General features: G+C 29.9%; 2 protein-coding genes across 3 annotated transcripts; one reads left to right on the forward strand and one right to left on the reverse strand.

Annotated features, from left to right (window-relative positions):
* The first annotated feature begins 5,812 nt into the window (after positions 1-5,812).
* Positions 5,813-9,280, forward strand: FLA17 (FASCICLIN-like arabinogalactan protein 17 precursor). Of its 2 annotated transcripts, XR_002284543.3 has the most exons (3): positions 5,813-7,323; positions 8,704-8,840; positions 8,940-9,280. XR_002284543.3 is itself a non-coding variant. In XM_020679999.3 (2 exons), the coding sequence occupies exons 1-2, from the start codon at positions 5,997-5,999 to the stop codon at positions 8,775-8,777; spliced, it is 1,401 nt and encodes a 466-aa protein (XP_020535658.1). In that variant the 5' UTR covers positions 5,813-5,996; the 3' UTR covers positions 8,778-8,841. The 2 variants fall into 2 exon arrangements, 1 of the variants encoding a protein (XP_020535658.1); XM_020679999.3 differs by lacking the exon at positions 8,940-9,280 and having other exon boundaries at positions 8,704-8,841.
* Positions 9,281-12,880: 3,600 nt separating this feature from the next.
* Positions 12,881-17,539, reverse strand: LOC105635780 (TPX2 (targeting protein for Xklp2) protein family). Its single transcript, XM_012218878.4, has 9 exons — positions 17,282-17,539; positions 16,157-16,405; positions 15,660-16,037; positions 15,497-15,555; positions 15,050-15,130; positions 14,878-14,956; positions 14,715-14,786; positions 14,500-14,607; positions 12,881-13,588 (listed from the first exon to the last, which is right to left on the reverse strand). Exons 2-9 carry the CDS (start codon positions 16,367-16,369, stop codon positions 13,100-13,102), a joined length of 1,479 nt encoding a protein of 492 aa, XP_012074268.1. The 5' UTR covers positions 16,370-16,405; positions 17,282-17,539; the 3' UTR covers positions 12,881-13,099.
* Positions 17,540-18,051: the final 512 nt, after the last annotated feature.

Here is an 18,051-nt window from a genome sequence, read left to right on the forward strand (position 1 = left end):
TAGGTGACTTCAGCTCCATCGTTTTCTGCTTTAACCATTCTTTGAACCCATTGACGTTGTTAAAATGCAGACGGCACAGCATCCATATCTTGGTTGATGAGCCTACTTTAGCTTCTGAGAAACAGCAATGGGGATCGTATCTAGCTTCTAAAAAAGATAAAAAATATACTCATTTTGTTTGCTTTTTATTCCTTGTTTAAATGTCTTAAAATATTTACAAGATTTCTAAATTTAGATATACAAAAAATTATTTTTCAACGATAACATTTATGATCCTTTATTAAAGGATGGACTTTTATATTTTGAATGAGTTAAGGGTAAAAAACATAAAATAACTTTTGTTGACTAAATTCTTAATATGCATGTTTTGTCAAACAATATAAACAAAATGGACGGAGTAAGTATTTTCTTGGAGGATTTCTTTTGGAGCTGCAAGCTTCAAGTGGAGCGATTATAAAGCCCACCATCATCAACCCTTAAACCCAGTATTTGGATGAATTTTTTCTTGGACCTGAGTTTGGTTTTAAGCCTTTCAAGCATGGACCCTTTAAAACTAAAGAGGACAATAATTCATATTCCCCACTTTTTTTATCCTTTTCATTTCTTTCTACATATATATAATAATAATAATAATAATAATAATTTCGGCAACAAACGAAAAATGTTTCTATTTGAAAATATATACTTTAATAATTGATTCACTAACAATTTAATGGCTAAAGATACTGTCTGTCAACAAATCTCATATCTTCCAATCTCATATTCTTTAAATATGTGTTGGCAGATATGATACATGCATTTTTTATATTTTAAATGATATTAATTTTAAATTCACTTATATTTTTTATATTTAATTAAATTAAAATTTTAATATATTTCATAACCATTTATGTCTATAAAATAGTATTTCTTTCCTTATGATATTAATTAGGAATCACAAACAATTTACTCTAACTAAGATTTCAATATAGAAGAAATTTTTGCATTCATTTAGAAATTTTCTCCATTAAACAATTAATTTGATATATATATATTTTTTAGAAGGGACTCTTTTTTCTTATATTAATTTAAATTTTCACACTCACACTTGATGTAATAATTTCAATTCCAATAATTCTTTTTTTTTAAAAAAAGTTCCTTCTTTAGGGTTTGTTTGGATGGAGAGTTTTGGAAGGGTTTTAAGGACAAAAATAAAGTAATATTAGATTATTGAGTTATTTGGTAAGATATTTTAGGGAAAGAGAACCTATTTTTATAGTTATTTGAGAGGTTTAAAAAGCCTCAACCCATAAAATTAGATGAATGGAAAAGATTAAAAATTTTTATTTTTCATATTGCCAATAACTATTTTTTTAAAACTCTAAATTGTGATCTTTATATTTTCTTTTTAAAAAATATTTTAATTTTAATGTGATTGAAAAATTTTAATTAATTTTTAACTATTTTTAATTTTCTTTTTCCCTTTCATCCAAACAAAGCCTTAATGGTCAGAATCCATGCGCCCTACAAAAAACAGTTTAGAACAAGCGTGTGAAACGTGGTAAACAAAGCTGTCGGTGGACTAATATTTTGGTCAATATAATGCTAATCAATAATTGTTCTAATTGCTAACTAATATCTTTTTTTAATAAAAGTTTAAAAATTAATTAATTAATTAATTAAAAGCAATCCTTTTTGTTTTTCGTATACAATTGTATTATCTCAATATTTTAGGCTAATAAGCAAGAGTTTTATCATTTAATGTTGTATATAGTTGAAATAATAAAATTACATTTCATAATAAATATTATTTATTAGATAAATATAAAGTAAGTACTTTTCAAACTCAAAAGTTTAATAGGATCAATCTTGTATAATTTTCTAATCACTTTTCTTAAGTCAGAGTAATTACAAATAAATCAAACTTCATTGAATTACATTGACCGTTGATTTAGTTAATCCAATGGCAATTTTTTATTTGGTGACCTTTATTATTATGATTATAGGCAAAAGATGCTCCAAACCATTTAATATCAATCTATTTTATGACTTTGGAAACAACATGTGGTTGTGTTTGTTTAGCACATAGAAATAGAATCCGATGAGAAGAAGGGCCCCTTTGAGCTATTTCCTATTTGTTGAGTAATGTTTGGTTCTTCTTCTTAAAAGAAAGAAAAAAAAAAAAAAAAGTAATATTTTCCTTCTTTTATTATATGATATTGATTGATGTTCATGTAATTCCAACTTTTTCCAAGAATAATACTCATTAGATGAAATTTCATCTTCATGTAATTTTCATTTTTGGGAATTTTTTTTTTCCAAGCAATTTATGATATGTGACTTGTAATTTAATGCAAATGATATCTTGTGTTAAAGGGAGTTAAATCTTGGGATTGTATTAAAATAAAAAGGGACTTGAAATTAAAGAATTTTGATTTGATAATTGCCTTTAGATTAACTAAATTACATCTCTAATAATAAATACAGCAATAATTATATCTTAATTTGAAACTAATTTTATTGTTATATAAATATTTATTCTATGTTCTGTTCATAGCTAAATTCATAATAATATTTAAAAGCAATAGATATTTTGTGATAACTTCTCTATAATATACGATTTCAATTCTATCTCTTTTCCATTTAGCATCATCAAAACCGTAATATAAAACTCATAAACCGCAGTACATAATTACATAAAATAAATCAAATCAATTTATACAATAATATAAAATATGATGAGAATATAATAAGTAATTCATTTTTTAAATATATATTTTTAACTTTAATCTGAAATTTAAATACGCAAAAAATGATTGTGAATGAAATATAAGTTTTACATGAATAAATCGAATTTAATAATAATGAAATTATTTTAAAAATAAGAGGTCTCATTTTTTGAATTGGAGAAAAATACAAATTATATTTATAAATAATTGAAAATTGAAAAAAATTTACAAATAAAAACCAAATAAATTTTCAAATAAATTAAAATAAAAATTTTTGATTAAAATTGAAGAAATGATTACCCTAGACGTTTGCAAAATTACGGTAACAAATTTCATATTGATGAAGTAGACCTCTCAAAGGAAAAGAGAATCAGCAAAACGAAACAAAACAAATTGACTTTTAATTAATTTAATTTAGCAACAACTCTTCAAAACAAAATTAATTTTTTATTTAAAAAGGAAAAAGAATAATACTCTAGCCATGGGGTGAAGTCAGCTGATAGCGACCAACAATCTACCGGCAGGCAAGACGTCGCCGTTTGAATATTATTTTGGGTGAAAATGACCAAAAACTACGCGACTCACTCACGGACCAAAACGCGCGCGTAGAAGGAAAGGTCAGTAGAAAAAGGAAATTAGTGAAAATAAAAAGGAAATCCTTAGCGTAGAAACAATGGCATTTATTCATTGTCAGGGACACCGACACGCACCACCTTACCTCTTTAACTTAAACCCACGCCCACAGTACGCACGTGATTCTTCCTTCCAGCTTCTGCTTCGTGCCCCGCCATTCACCTTCTTCTGTTATTATTACTATTTGGGAAAAAAAAAATATAAATTCATAATAAATTATAGTTAAATTAATAAATGACAACCTCTATTTTTAAAAATTAATTATATAATATTTAATTTTTTATTCTGTTAATATTTTGGTGATTTCGTTTAAAATAGTATTTTTTTTCACTGTCTAAGAAAAAATGAAATATGATTTTATACAAAAAGGTTTAAAATAGAAAAACTTTAAATAAGTCTGTAATAGTCAAATTAACACATGAATAACCCATATTTTTAAAATTAATTATAAAGTTCCTAACTTATATTACATCTGTTCCATAATACTTGTCACATTTGAAATTTCATATTTTTTAAAAAAATCATTAAATTTGTCTAAATTGCAATAAATTATCAAGTAAATTAACTATATAACTCTCTAATTTAATATTAATTCTCTAAAAAAAACCATTACATTGAAGTAATAATTATTGATCGTATATAAAGAATAAATATGAAAAAAATATATTCATTACTCTTTAAAACCACAAATGTGACAAATATTTTGAAAAACGTTATTTTTCTCAAATATTACAAATATTATAGAACGGAGATAATAATTTTATTAATATTTTAATACTTCTATTTTTTACATCGGAATATTATATAGGTATAATAAATAGCAGTGCACACGGTTTGATTTACACAAAACTTGAAGTCAAACTATAAACTACGGTTTAGGGAGTTTCTAAACTAAATTAAAATATTTTAGGTACAAAATTAAGCTAAACTAAATTAAAATAATTAAATTCCATTTTATTTTTAAAAATATTTTTGGATAATAAATAAATTTATTTAAAATTTTTATTTCAATTATATTCATCTTTTTTACTTTGTCCTGACAAAAAAGAAAAACTGTTTATGTAATCTTGGTAGCCAAATTTTCTTAAATCACGAGTAAACAAATTTTATGTCCTTTTGTCCATCAAAATACAAAAATCAAGCATGCTTGTTATTGTGGTAGTCCATCCCTCCTATTTTTCTTTTTTTTTTTTTTTTTACAAATTTTTATATTTTTTGTTAAATAATTACAGACCTATGCTATGTCTGTTTAGCATAAATCTAGGTTATTTTTTGGTGATTTATCTCCATTTTGTGTGAAGTTTGTGATTTTTTTCATTTTATATGGAGTATTTGTTTTGTTTTATTTAGATGTGTGTAATTTGTAGAGAATTTTTTAAATAGATGATGATATTTATTTTTTAATGTTTGATAGTGCGACATATTTCTCTATTAAAATTATTTATGTTCGTTACTTGATATCCAGCGAATTTATTTAGTCAACCACTTTGAAGATCTATATTTTTTTAAATTCACATTTCAATTTTTATTATTAACAAAAGATAATCATATATATTAATTATAATAGTTTTATTTTATATCTAGCCTTCAAGAAATAAGTCATGTCCTTTCTCCGTTTTAAATGATATCTTAATATATTATATACAACAAATCAAATTATTTACTTTTCAAAATTATGTATCATAAATATTGAATTTATGATAAAAAAAGTTAGTTTCTAACTTGAAATATGATAAAAATATATAAAACAAACGAATTATACACATACGATTGTGTTAGAAAGTCTCGTGGAAAAAAGTGAGAAGTTGAAAAATAAAAAGCTCATTACAGAGAGAATCCAAACTTTCTGTATATATATATATATATATATATAACTATTTTGATAAGAATTTTGAAAGTAAAAAATGATTCATAATTTTGTTTATGCATTGTTCACCTTAAAAAAGTTCTTAAAAACATTATACATTTACTTTCTAACACTTAACACAAAATTAATGATCCAATAGTCTATTTAATACATCAAAATGTTAAACTGATTAAATAAGAGAGACAGACATCTGACACGCTATTTATTAAAATTGTAATAAATTTTTCATACAGTATGTTAGTCAGTAATTCATGTAGTAGTTTCAACTTCAGACACATTAAAAAAAAAAGAAAAGAAAAGAAAAGAAAAGAAAAGAAAAGAGGAAAAAGTAAGAAAAACAAAAAGTTATGGGTTGGCTTGAACTAAGTAACTAACAGGAGACAGTGAGTTTAGTTTTTAGGTCTTTAGGAAGAGGTTAAAAGAGCCATGCGGCTCATGACAGCGGGCAAACAGATTACATGTCTCAGTCTTCCGTGTGAACCCCACTTCCAGCCTGTCCTAACCTCACTATTAAACCAAAGTCTTTACTCTCTCTCCCTTTTTTTTAATTTTTATTTTTATTTTTATTAAAAAATAGTTCTAAATAGGTGTCTCCAATCTGCATTACTTCCCAAGTCTTCCTCCTTGTGTCCTACTTTTCTCTTCTCTAAGCAAAACCCAAAACACAAACCAGCACATAACTCACCACCACCCCTTTTGTCCACATTAACTCACTCTCTTTCTCTTCTTCACACAACTCACAACCAACACTCTCAACTTCTGATCTTTTTCACATTTTCTCGAGCACCATGGATCCTCACATCTATGGTGTCTCCAAATTATGCTTCATTTCTTCTCTGTTTCTCTTCTCTTTAATTACTGTTTCTGCATTGCCTCATACCCCGTCTTCTAAATTCTCTTCTTCTTCGTCTTCTAATAATACAGGAATCAACTCTAACTCCGTTCTGGTTGCGCTTCTCGACTCGCATTATACTGAGTTGGCTGAACTCGTTGAGAAGGCTCTTCTTCTTCAAACTCTTGAAGAAGCTGTTGGCAAACACAATATTACCATTTTTGCTCCTAGAAATGAAGCCCTGGAACGCCAGCTTGACCCCGAATTCAAGCGCTTCTTGCTTGAACCCGGGAATCTCAAGTCTCTTCAAACTCTTCTAATGTTCCACATTATTCCTAAACGGGTCGGATCTAGTCAATGGCCGAGTGAAAAATCTAAGCCACTCAAGCATTCTACTCTCTGCAATGATCATCTTCGCTTAATTAGCAAAAGCTCCGGCAAAAAGGCTGTTGACTCTGCTGAAATTATCCGACCCGATGATGTCATCCGACCCGACGGCGTTATCCATGGAATCGAGAGGCTTCTAATCCCGCAATCAGTACAAGAAGACTTTAACCGGAGGAGAAATCTCAGATCTATATCTGCAGTTCTACCTGAAGGCGCACCGGAGGTGGATCCAAGAACTCACCGTTTAAAGAAACCGGCAGCACCGGTACCAGCTGGAGCACCACCGGTTTTACCTATTTATGATGCGTTGGCACCTGGTCCTTCCTTGGCTCCGGCACCAGCTCCGGGGCCTGGTGGACCTCACCATAAATTTGACGGTGAAAGCCAGGTGAAGGACTTCATCCAAACACTGTTACATTACGGCGGTTACAATGAAATGGCAGATATCTTAGTGAACTTAACGTCGCTAGCCACTGAAATGGGACGGTTAGTTTCAGAAGGATATGTTCTAACAGTGTTAGCACCGAATGACGAAGCCATGGCTAAGCTAACGACGGACCAATTGAGCGAACCCGGCGCACCGGAGCAAATCATTTATTACCATATCATACCGGAATACCAAACGGAAGAGAGTATGTACAATGCAGTGAGGAGATTTGGAAAAATAAAGTACGACACGCTGCGATTGCCGCATAAAGTGGTTGCGCAGGAGGCGGATGGGTCGGTTAAATTCGGATCCGGTGATGCGTCTGCCTATTTGTTCGATCCAGACATTTATACAGATGGAAGGATATCAGTCCAGGGAGTTGACGGCGTTTTGTTCCCGGAAGAGGAGAAAGAGACAGTCACAAAGCCAACGGCCGCCGTCAAGGTCGTTTCTGCCAAGCCAAGGAGAGGTAAAATTAACTTCCATTGAGTTAATTAATTAATTATATAAAATTTGCACTAATTAGAATGAAATTAATAATTAGGGGTTGGTAATTTAATGTGTCGGTGCAGATTAGGTTAGGTTAATAATGGATTAACATTAGTTTAATTGTTGATAAGGAATAGATTAGTTTATGTGGTGATGATTTAGTGTTGGTCGTGGGACAGAGAGAAATGCCCACTTTGTTATTCTAGTCTTTTTAGCTTTTGATAATAAGCTTGTCTACCACTCACTCTAAGCATCTTCAAGAACCCTGCAACTAGCGTGCCCGTCAAGCATTGGAGGATCCTAATTTCTAATTAAAATGATGGATTATGTGATCATTGACTAAATTAGTGGAGAGGGTTATATGAAAAATGTAGAACTTCTTTTGATTAGTTAGGTTTTGATCAAGGATTGAAAGCAAATCATCTCTTAATTCTAAAGTTAATGGCTTCATTTGGTGAGCCTTAGTGGAAGGCAATATAATTAACAGAGTGAATTTATTGACTGGGAGGTTCCATATATGCACTGATCGATAGACTAATGACTTATTCGGGTAAAATTAGCTGTTTGAGTAAAATAACTGCCTTTAGGGGCATAAATTACAGCTAGGCTCAAAAAATAGTTCCAAAAAGTTCGACTCGACCCTATTAATATTCGGCTCGAAAGGCTCGTCTAGTCTCAAAATTTATTGAGTTTAACTTGAGCCTCAAATCGAGCTAAATTCTGTTGAGTTGAGCTTTGAGTTTGGCTCAACTCATTTATATTCGTATCCCTAGTTGTCTTAGTAGTTATTAACTTTATCAGCCTTTCATCAAACATTTAAGGAGTAATATTTCAAAATTTGATGCGTGGGTAATAGTGAATTGGTGCAAATGCAACATAGGTTTTACATGAATGAAAAGAGGGTTAGGAAACAATGTAGGGCATAGGAAATTCACAGCACAATTACTTGTAAGAAATTCAATGGCCTTTTTTCCGCCGACAACAAGAACGACAAGTCGTCTATGCATGTGATTTGTAAGCTTAATGAAAAACGTAAAAGCATCCAAGAATTTGCTAGCTGTGATGCACATTCTTCTACCCCACCACAACTAGGACGCCAACAGATATGGTCAATAATTAAATTCCACACCTTATTGCATACTGAATTGCTTTTATTATTATTATTATTATTATTATTATTATTATTATATGAGATTTGCTCTGTCTTTTCTATTTATTTATTTATTTAGCTGACCCTTAATTTTATATTAAGAGTGTGGTTAGCGAATGACTTTTTTATTAACTTGGGAAATTTATTAAATTGACGGTGATTAGTTGACTTATATTATAATGTTAATTATAATTGTAATTGCATGTGCAGGGAAATTAATGGAAGTAGCTTGTAGAATTGCTGGAGCTTTTGGACAGGATTCACATTTCAGTACATGTCAATGAACCTGCACAGCTAAAAATTTTAATAATAGTAAAAATGGAACCATGAAAAAAATAGAGAAAATGGTTAGTGTTCTTCTTCTACTCTTTTTTTTTACAGTTTTATTTGTAATTTTTACCTGGTCTGTCATAAGGTAATAATTTTGTTATGGAATGTGATTGCAGGAAGAATATGTGTAATAAAATCACAAACAGAAGGGATCAATTGGCGTTTTATGATTTTATCAGAATCCCTGCAGTAAAAGAGAGAGTTTGTTGTTATTTTGTTATAATTACTGTAATTAAATATCAATTTTTTAATTAATTTTTTTTCTTTCTTTCTTTCTTTTTTTTTTTTTTTTCCCTTAAATGTATGATTCACTGTCACTGTATGCAGGGAAAACTTTGTCAATTTTTTTTTTTATTTTTTTAAGATCTTTCTAGTCACGGGTTGTGTTCTTTTTGGCCTGTCCATATGCATCCTTTGCTTGTGAATCTGAACGTATAAAGATTTTCTTTTTTTTTTTTTTTTTCTTGTGAATTGTGACACATATTAAGTATCTGTCTTTTCAATAATAAAATAAAATTAAAATTCTGGAGATTGAGACAGCAAAATTAGATTAAAAATTTTTTTTCGTTCATGTTGATGCTTTTGTTGCCATGTAATAAAATAAATTAAAAGTAAAATAGAAAGTGTGGAGATTGAGAAATAGAACCTATCATTGTCAACTATTGGACTGCACATTATTAATCACTTTATTTTTCTTTGTAATAATCAAGTTTATAAGAAGCAATAATGAGTTAATTACAATTTATAAAGTTCTAATTACCATTTATAAAATTACAAACTTCAATAACGAAGAACACAAGAGACAAAAAAAAAAAAAAAAAAAAACAAAGAGGTGGGTTCCGTGATACCAAATTACATGCTGCGTACAGCTAACAAGTGATTAGGTTAGGGTGGGAGATTATTCCACGTCCATCCATCTATTCTATTGATTCCTAGATAGAAAAGTAATTATTTCTCTTTCGGGCAATAGTGCACTTTTTGTAATTACTATATTTTTCCAAAATCATATTAGCATAAATATTAAATAATTTGGTATCCTCTAACTACAATCTCTGCAAATTAATTTTTCTATCTCCCTTCTTAATTATGCTAGTGAATGATGGAATGTGGAATTGAGACTTCATTCTCCTATTCCATTTTCAGATGATTTACTTGCAATACACATGTTAAATATTAAGTAATAGAAATATTTTCTAAAAACAAAACAAATAAAATAAAATTACAGATATAAGACTTATCTTCAGCTGCAGCGAAATTTAATATGAGATTTTATTTATTTTAACTTGGATAGTTTATTTTGCTTCAACACTTACAAAATCAATTTATGCAAATGATTATTTGTGTACGCACACAACTCTAAGTTATCTGATTTAGGGTAATTAACATTTTATACGTCAACAACTATGGATTACATGTTATGCGTAGTCATATATCTCATTCCAAGAGGATGAAATGTAACTATAAATTAGTAATTCAGATGTCCAAATCATATGCTCAAAATGGCAATAGGTTAGGCTTCAAGAAGGTTTTGCTTTGCAACATTTCACTTGCTTTCAAAGCAAACGAAACTTGTTAATTGTTTTAGTTGTGGTACGCTAATTTTTTACCTACTCATTACATCAACTTCACCTTTTGCGAGTAACGGTTGCTCATAGTTTCTTTAAGGTTACATTTTCCCATGAATAAACTAGAACAATATGGTAAGAGTCATGTGAGCTTGGATTGTTGGATTGGAGGGCCAAACTCTTTCTTATCATTTTGCTCTTGCTATTTCAAACAGATTTTCAGTTAAAACTTTAGCTTTTTCCATGTTTTTAATTTCCATTTTTAAGAAATAAAAATATTTTTCAGACTAAATTACATTTAATAGAAACTTTACTAGGTTGTCTGTATTATTAACTTTGCATATTTGGACCGTACGTGTGGTTAGGCTTAAACCACAAAATAAATACCACTAGCTTTCGTTTGGTTCATTAGACAGCATATTGTAAAGAGGGATATTAATTCTGGTTTTGGTTCAAATTTCCATACAGAATACTAACAAATTTACACTCTCAAAGTTTGGCCGAATTTATAATTATGTAATAATTTATTAAGTATATAAAATAGATATTTTTAAATGATTCTATTTATTCATTTCATTGTGCAAATTTATATGTAATCCTAGCTAAGGCCATGGCTTGCAACTGCTGATTCCGATCCTTAGATCAGCTCGTGGAGGCACCAGTTTGGACTTCTTCCGTCGAATTTATATTTTTACTCTTACAGGAATTGAGGTTACTAACCACCTCAATTAATATTTTATTAGTAACATAATACTAAATTTTAGAATGCATTTGAAAGGAAATAATTTAAAATAACTTTATAAATAAATCATTTTTGAAAATTTGGGCTTCAATTAAATTAAAGATAATATAAAATAAAATAATTTTTAATTTTAATTTAGTTTTAAAACTTGGCAAAGGCTTTTTCCCTTTGGAACCAATTCCAAAGTCAATAATTCCAAGCTAATTTTGACACTAGAAAAAAAAAATAGCCAATTTTAGTTTAGTTCCAATTTAATCTAATTGGTTGGTCATCCTAAACGTAAAAACTTTTATTTTCTTCTTTGTGGTTCACTCATTGTTAGTTTCATTCATTGGTCTTCTTCGATAATAAATAGTATTTAGTATTTTGACTTGATTAAAATATTATACTCCCTTTTATCCACTTTAATAGTAACATTTTGAGTTTGTCCGGCGATACTAATTGTTATATTAACTGTTAGATGTTAGCTGTTTAGATAGTGATTTAAAGCAAAAGTGTTTGATAAAAATAAATGCTTGATTAGCTGTTAAAACTAAAGTGACAAAAAAGGATATTAGAATGTCGATTTAAAATTTTAAATTATGGTCATAGGATGAAATGGTCTAATTAATTAGATATATATATATATATATATATATATATATATATATATATATATATATATATATATATATATATATATATATATATATATATAAAGTGTTTTTTTTTCTTTTCTAAATTATTATCATATTTTTTATTTCAATTTTTTTATAACAAAAGATTATTTTTTATAAAATTAAAATGAAAAGATAAGAAAATTTTTTACCTCACCTAGAGCCATATTTATTTAATTTTTACAACATGCCCTTATCCTTGTTTTAAGACAGTAGAAATTAAATAATTAAATAATTAAAATGACATATATTCATTTGAGACAGAAAAATTAAATAAATAACAAGATACCAAATTTAAAGGAGTGTTATAGCAAGTAGAATTGTAAGCTTTAAGTATAGGGAAAAAAAACAAATGGATAAGAATGTCAAAAATAAAATTCAAAACGCTATTTAAGGTTTCATTAAACGGTCCCTAATCTCTAACAACTGTTATAAATACTAATTACCAAACAGTCTAATTGATAGATATAGTATTTTGACTCCGGTCAAAACACTACTGCCGAACACGATTCTTGATTCTTTCACAACAATTAAGAGAACGATTAGAATATATTAATTTTTTAAAAATATATGGCAGAATGTAAAAATTATCTTCTTAAAATTAAAAGTTTCCCATTTTAATTTGGCTACAAAACAGCTGATAAATATGGGTAAAATTGAAAAAAAAATTAATGCATTTTAAAAATCCTAGGTGAGAAATAATATTGTTTCTATAAAGTACAGATTCAAAAACAAGTTCACGAATACCATCAATATCTACTAGAGATACAGCAATAAAAGCGATAATAAATACAGAAATTGCGGTCAATAAAGTAGGGATCATCAAAATACCAACATAGAGATATTCTTGTTTTCCTTTTTTTTTCTTTTCCATTTATAAACTCCAGAAAAAAAATTAACATCATATATCCAACTCTGACAAGGATCAGATAACAAGAATGATCAAGAAAATTAGGAAGCTCTCTCCAAGTTATAGTAGCAACAAAATTAGTAGCAATCCAAGCAAGTTTATGAGCTACCATGCTTGCTTAGCGCCAGATTCATATTCAACTAATATCTTATACTTGTGCAAGCCAAAGTTGAACGCTAATCCATGGAAGCAAAAATGAATGATAAAACTATCAAGTTTTGTTAAATACTACAATAGAATTTAACAAAAAAGAATAAACGCTTACATGATATAACCTATTCATTTATATTACTTTCACAAGCACCCCCCAAAAAATTACATACTCAAAAATATAACAAGACTATTCACATCAACATCAAATATCAAAATCTATAGATACAATTAAGATGCAAGAATCATTTTCTCACCCTCCAACTGTGACTTCTGCTAGTATAATCTCAGGGTTGGGTGGACTTAATATCAGTCCACCATCCTGAGCAGAATTGTTTTCAGGCATTGTATTTGTATCGCTTCCGTTCTCACATGTAAGAACATTCACAGAACTCGTATGGTTCTCTTCAGCCTTTTCGGCACATGCTTGTGGGTTTCGGCTCTCAGATTCTACAGGCTTTCCTTTTGACTTCATAGTCTTTCCTTCAGCTCCTGTGGTAGCACTTTTTGTCTGAAGCTTAGGTTGTGATTTCTTGATTGGTGTTTTTGAAGCAACAATGTCGTTGTTACCATTTCTTTGAATTCCCTTGATCGGATTGCTCAAGTCTTTGTTTAAAGGATGAGGAACCTGTGAAGATCGTGGACTTAGAGAAGATCCACCACCCTCTGCAGGACTGTTAATTGAAGTATTTGAGCTCTTGTTCCTTCCAAGCTTTGGTGATATTGGCCGGGTGGTTGGTATCTGCAACAATAAGCAAACAATAATCAATGTCCATAAAATGTTGAAAATCAATGGCCTCAATTGGTACTGCAAAGGTATAATCAAAACCATTGTGTTTTATGTGAAAAGAAAGAAGTTCAGAGACAACAAAGGGCACTAGGATTCTGTTCATTTGTCATAATCCAAAATATCAAGTTTGGAAAATTGCTATAAACCTTGCACTTTATGACATTTTGAATTCAGAATTTAAGCTTCACCAAAAATGCAATTTCTTCCATCCAAGTTTGAATGATATCAGATCATTATAAACTACTGCGTCAGTGGCAGCCCTCCTATCAATAACATTTCCCTTACTTCAGTCTTTCTAAAGAAAGAAAATTGTAGAGGCCAAATAAGCTACGAAATGCACCAATCATTTAACATAAGAATGCATTGTCACCAGATTATAGAAAAATCCGCTTCTAAGGCACTAATAGTTGAGGCCTGAATTTGAAAACTCAATTCCATATGCACATTCTAGAAACTGAGGACACAACTGCCATGATCACCTAGTATAAATCTTTTTGACAATATGGTTATAGGAAATCAGCATTATAGCACACACCTTACATGTTTTTCTGGCCAGAAATTCCAAGAAGGAAAAGAAACATTTTAAATGGCCTTAAAAGTCCTGAATCACCAGATAGACTCAAAAATCTTAAAATGTCAGCGGTGGCAGAAAAAAATGGTGGTTCATTATGAGGGAAAATAAGCTTCATTTTAACCATTTCTTCGTCCACTGAGGATATTTATCCCAAAATCAATGAGCATTTATAAGAAATTTTAGGGTAGAAGATATTTTAGCAACTAGAAAGATGCTGAAATCTTATAAGGTGGAATAGAAAGTCCTACATATGTGTTCATGAATATCAGAAAACTCATTGATGTGTTACCTTTTTCAGTTCAACCTTTGGAGGAGGTTCTTTGTAGAAATTTGGCATAGGTGTAGCTTTAAATTTCAAACTTTTCCTTAGTTGCCTTATTTCCGCTTCCTGATTTTCCTGCATGTCACCACAAATCACAATGCAAAATACAGCTTCAAATCCTTCATGTAGAGAACAGAAGGATTAAAAGGAAAAATCTTTCAGTTGAAAAAAGAAAATGATACCTTTGACTTTGCCTGCAAGTTACTTTTTTCTATTTCCTTAGCATGGATCTTCTCTTCTAGCTTCGAAAAAAACTGGTGAACAAAGGCCATAATACAATGATATTTTTACACATGAATAAAAATATTAAATAGCTGAAAAAATATTTAAATATCCATTAATAACCTCCTTCCGCTTTTCTGCACGTTCCTCCAACCTGAAGGAAAACCCAGAACCACTAGCTCTCCGCGAATGAGTAGCACTTCTGGTAACAGCACATAATATTAGTACCATAAGCAATTAGCAGACAAAACGAATTATCTATAAAGCAAATGATACGCTAAGATAAGAGTAGTACGAAGTAGTTGAATGAAGGTCATCATCGTCTTTGCCCAGCAGTGTTGTTGTTACAGGTTCTGAATTTTGATCAGCTAACAATCTGCAGTTGCATAAGAGTTGATACATTTTATCCATGCAGCATAAATATCTTTTTGATTTCAGATGAGAGAAAAACCCATGAACTAGACGAACGGTATGAGCTTGTTCAGAAATTCATACTTAATATGTTTGGATCCACAAAAAATTCATTTGGAATTTTATATTTTTTATTCTTCAGAATAGAGTTCGGAAATTCTATGTACTAAAATGCAATTACCAAAAAGAAATTGAATTTCATTTGCAAATAAATATTAATTTGATTCAAAACACAATGTATGAGTTACTTAGAGATCATATCTGCTGAAAGATTATACAACTGTTTGATCTACCAATGAAAGAGAAAAAGTAGATGGAGGCTATGACTTACTCAGGAACTCCAGAGGGAAGTCCATTGGTGGATTCACTCAAAGAACTTGATTTTACAGGCTGGAGACAAAAAACAAAGACCGATAAAGGAAATCCTCAGCAAAAAAAAAAAAAAAAAAAGGCAAAAGCTAAGGCGAAAAAAATTAAAATGCATAACATCTTACTGTAGCCTGTTGTTTGTTTGGCATGGTATCTAAAGAAGTCCTCCTAGGAAAAGCTTTACCACCGTTAACATTTGTTTCCTTTGAGATCACTCCAATGGATGCACGTTTAGTGGTTTGAGTTGAGCGAAAAGCTGAAGTGATTGATCCATTCGAAGTGATTTTACTTTTTTGACCATTCTCTTGGGCATGTTTGACCATAGTTTTTGTTGGGTGTCCATCAATGCTCTTCCTCATATTATCAGGACGAACTCCTTTTGCTGGGAATGAAAGACTTTGAGAAAGTGATGGCTTCTGGTTAAGAGAAAATGGACCAGGGCTTTTCACATTGGGTTTATCCTTAGACAATCTGTTATTTTTTGAAGCAGGAGTAGCCGATTCCTGAACATACAGAAAGCCAGACCAATACTTAAGAAGGATAGAAAAATAGGCTTATGTTTAGTGCCAAGATATTATTAGTTCAACATAAAGGTTCAACATCATTGCATAGTAAATTATACCGTGGACGAATTGGCTTTGACATTAATTCCCGCATCAGAAGAATTGTGACCTTCAACTTTTGCAACGATTTCAGAAATTTCATTGGCAATTTTAGGTCCTTGACCATTAGGTGAATTGTTTTCTTCTTTCGTTGGTTCCATGGCTAATGCTTCAAGATGCCTTTCCTCAGTGACACTCTCATCTTTCACTTCAAATGCATTATCAGACTCCATATGTTTTTTCCTTTTGCAAGATCTCACAACAAATAACTGCAAAATTTTCAAATGCAGCCATATAAAAGCCCAAAAGTTTAAAGATTAGGTTAAAAAGAATTCCTTGAAACGATACATGCCATGAGTTGGAGAATGTTCATCAAAAACTTAATTATAGTACACTATCTTTTTTACCAAGCAATATTTTAAATTTTTTAGCTACTAAAATAAGCAGAGATCAAAATGTATTCTAAACCTGTAACAGAGATCTCATGAAATAATCTTTAAAGAATAAAACAAAAAAAATCAAAGACTAATTCAAACTAATAGAGATACAGATCCAGTATAATTGAATATTCAACTAATGAAACAAAACATTTTCAGTCAAGATTATTGTAAATCAAGAAATCAAGGCCTAACATACTAGAACGCAGAAACAAAGGGTGGAAAGAGGCCAATTTGAGAGGTGAAGATACACAAAGCAATGACAAAATATCCCAACTGAAAACTTCAGAATTCAAAGTAGAAAAGTAACGTATTTTCAAATTTCGAAATTCAGATAAGACTTCCCCAGACTTCCTCAACAACCAAACAGAGAATAGATCAAATAATCAACTGAAAAAAATCATAACTGAAGGCAAACCAAATTGACACAGAAACAAAACAAGCAAAAAGGTATCAAATTCAAAACTAAAAATGATTACAGCACTAAAATTCCTTAACTTTTCCTCAATTTCTCATCAACCAAACAATACTACCCCAAAATTTCAAACAAGGAAAGATCCAATACAATCCAGCAAAGAAACCCACCAACCAAAACACAAAAACAAGTAAAGAAGACTTACCAAAAGGAATCAAAGATTCATGAATCCAAGATTACACAACTTTGGATAAATACAATGCAAGATTTAGTATCAGAAAAGAAAAGCATACCTTGGAGAGTAACAGAGGAGTGAGGTTTAAACTGTTGAAAGAGACCACAGAGCAAATGGGATAATACACTGAAATTTATATAAATAAGAGTAATGAAGAAGTGACAAAATCTGAGTCTATAAAGGCATAAAGATTGATATATGTGAGCTAAGTCAGTGACAGGTTGTCACTGTTTCTGGTTCGAGAAATACGAGAGAGAGAGAGAAGATGGCAGTGAGGAGACGGGGATGAAGTTGAACAGGCATTTCGATGAAGTGGATCATAAGATTGAGGAATGTGTTCACAATTACTTGAATGCCACTACTGGAATTTAAATGTATTTTATTATTCTCTACTCTTTATAAATTTGTATCTCTTAACTCTTAATTTAAAAATATTTTAGAATTCAATGAAAATTCACAAATTTTAACATTCATGTAATAGTTTTTCACCTTCAAATTTGAACCAAAACTAAAAATTATTAGCAATTTTAGCTACCTGCCAAATTTGGCAAAATCAATAAAATATGGATCCTACTAACAGTAATATCAACAATTTCTCAACGGACACAGGAAGAAAGCTATAATTGCAACGAAAAATAAATTTATTGCGATAATTATCAAAATTAAAATAATTGCCTAAATTATAAAATGACTAAAATTCATCTTTTTTTCAATTTTAAAAATATTTTAGAATTTAATGAAAATTTATAAATTTTAATATTCATTGAATTTTTTCCTCCTTTAAATTTGAACCAAAACTAGAAATTGTTATTTCATGAAAATACTTAT

This window comes from Jatropha curcas, chromosome 2 (assembly GCF_041381405.1).
Source record: "Jatropha curcas cultivar XTBG-Jc1 chromosome 2, XTBG_Jcur_1.0, whole genome shotgun sequence".
Classification (NCBI taxonomy): Eukaryota; Viridiplantae; Streptophyta; class Magnoliopsida; order Malpighiales; family Euphorbiaceae; genus Jatropha; species Jatropha curcas.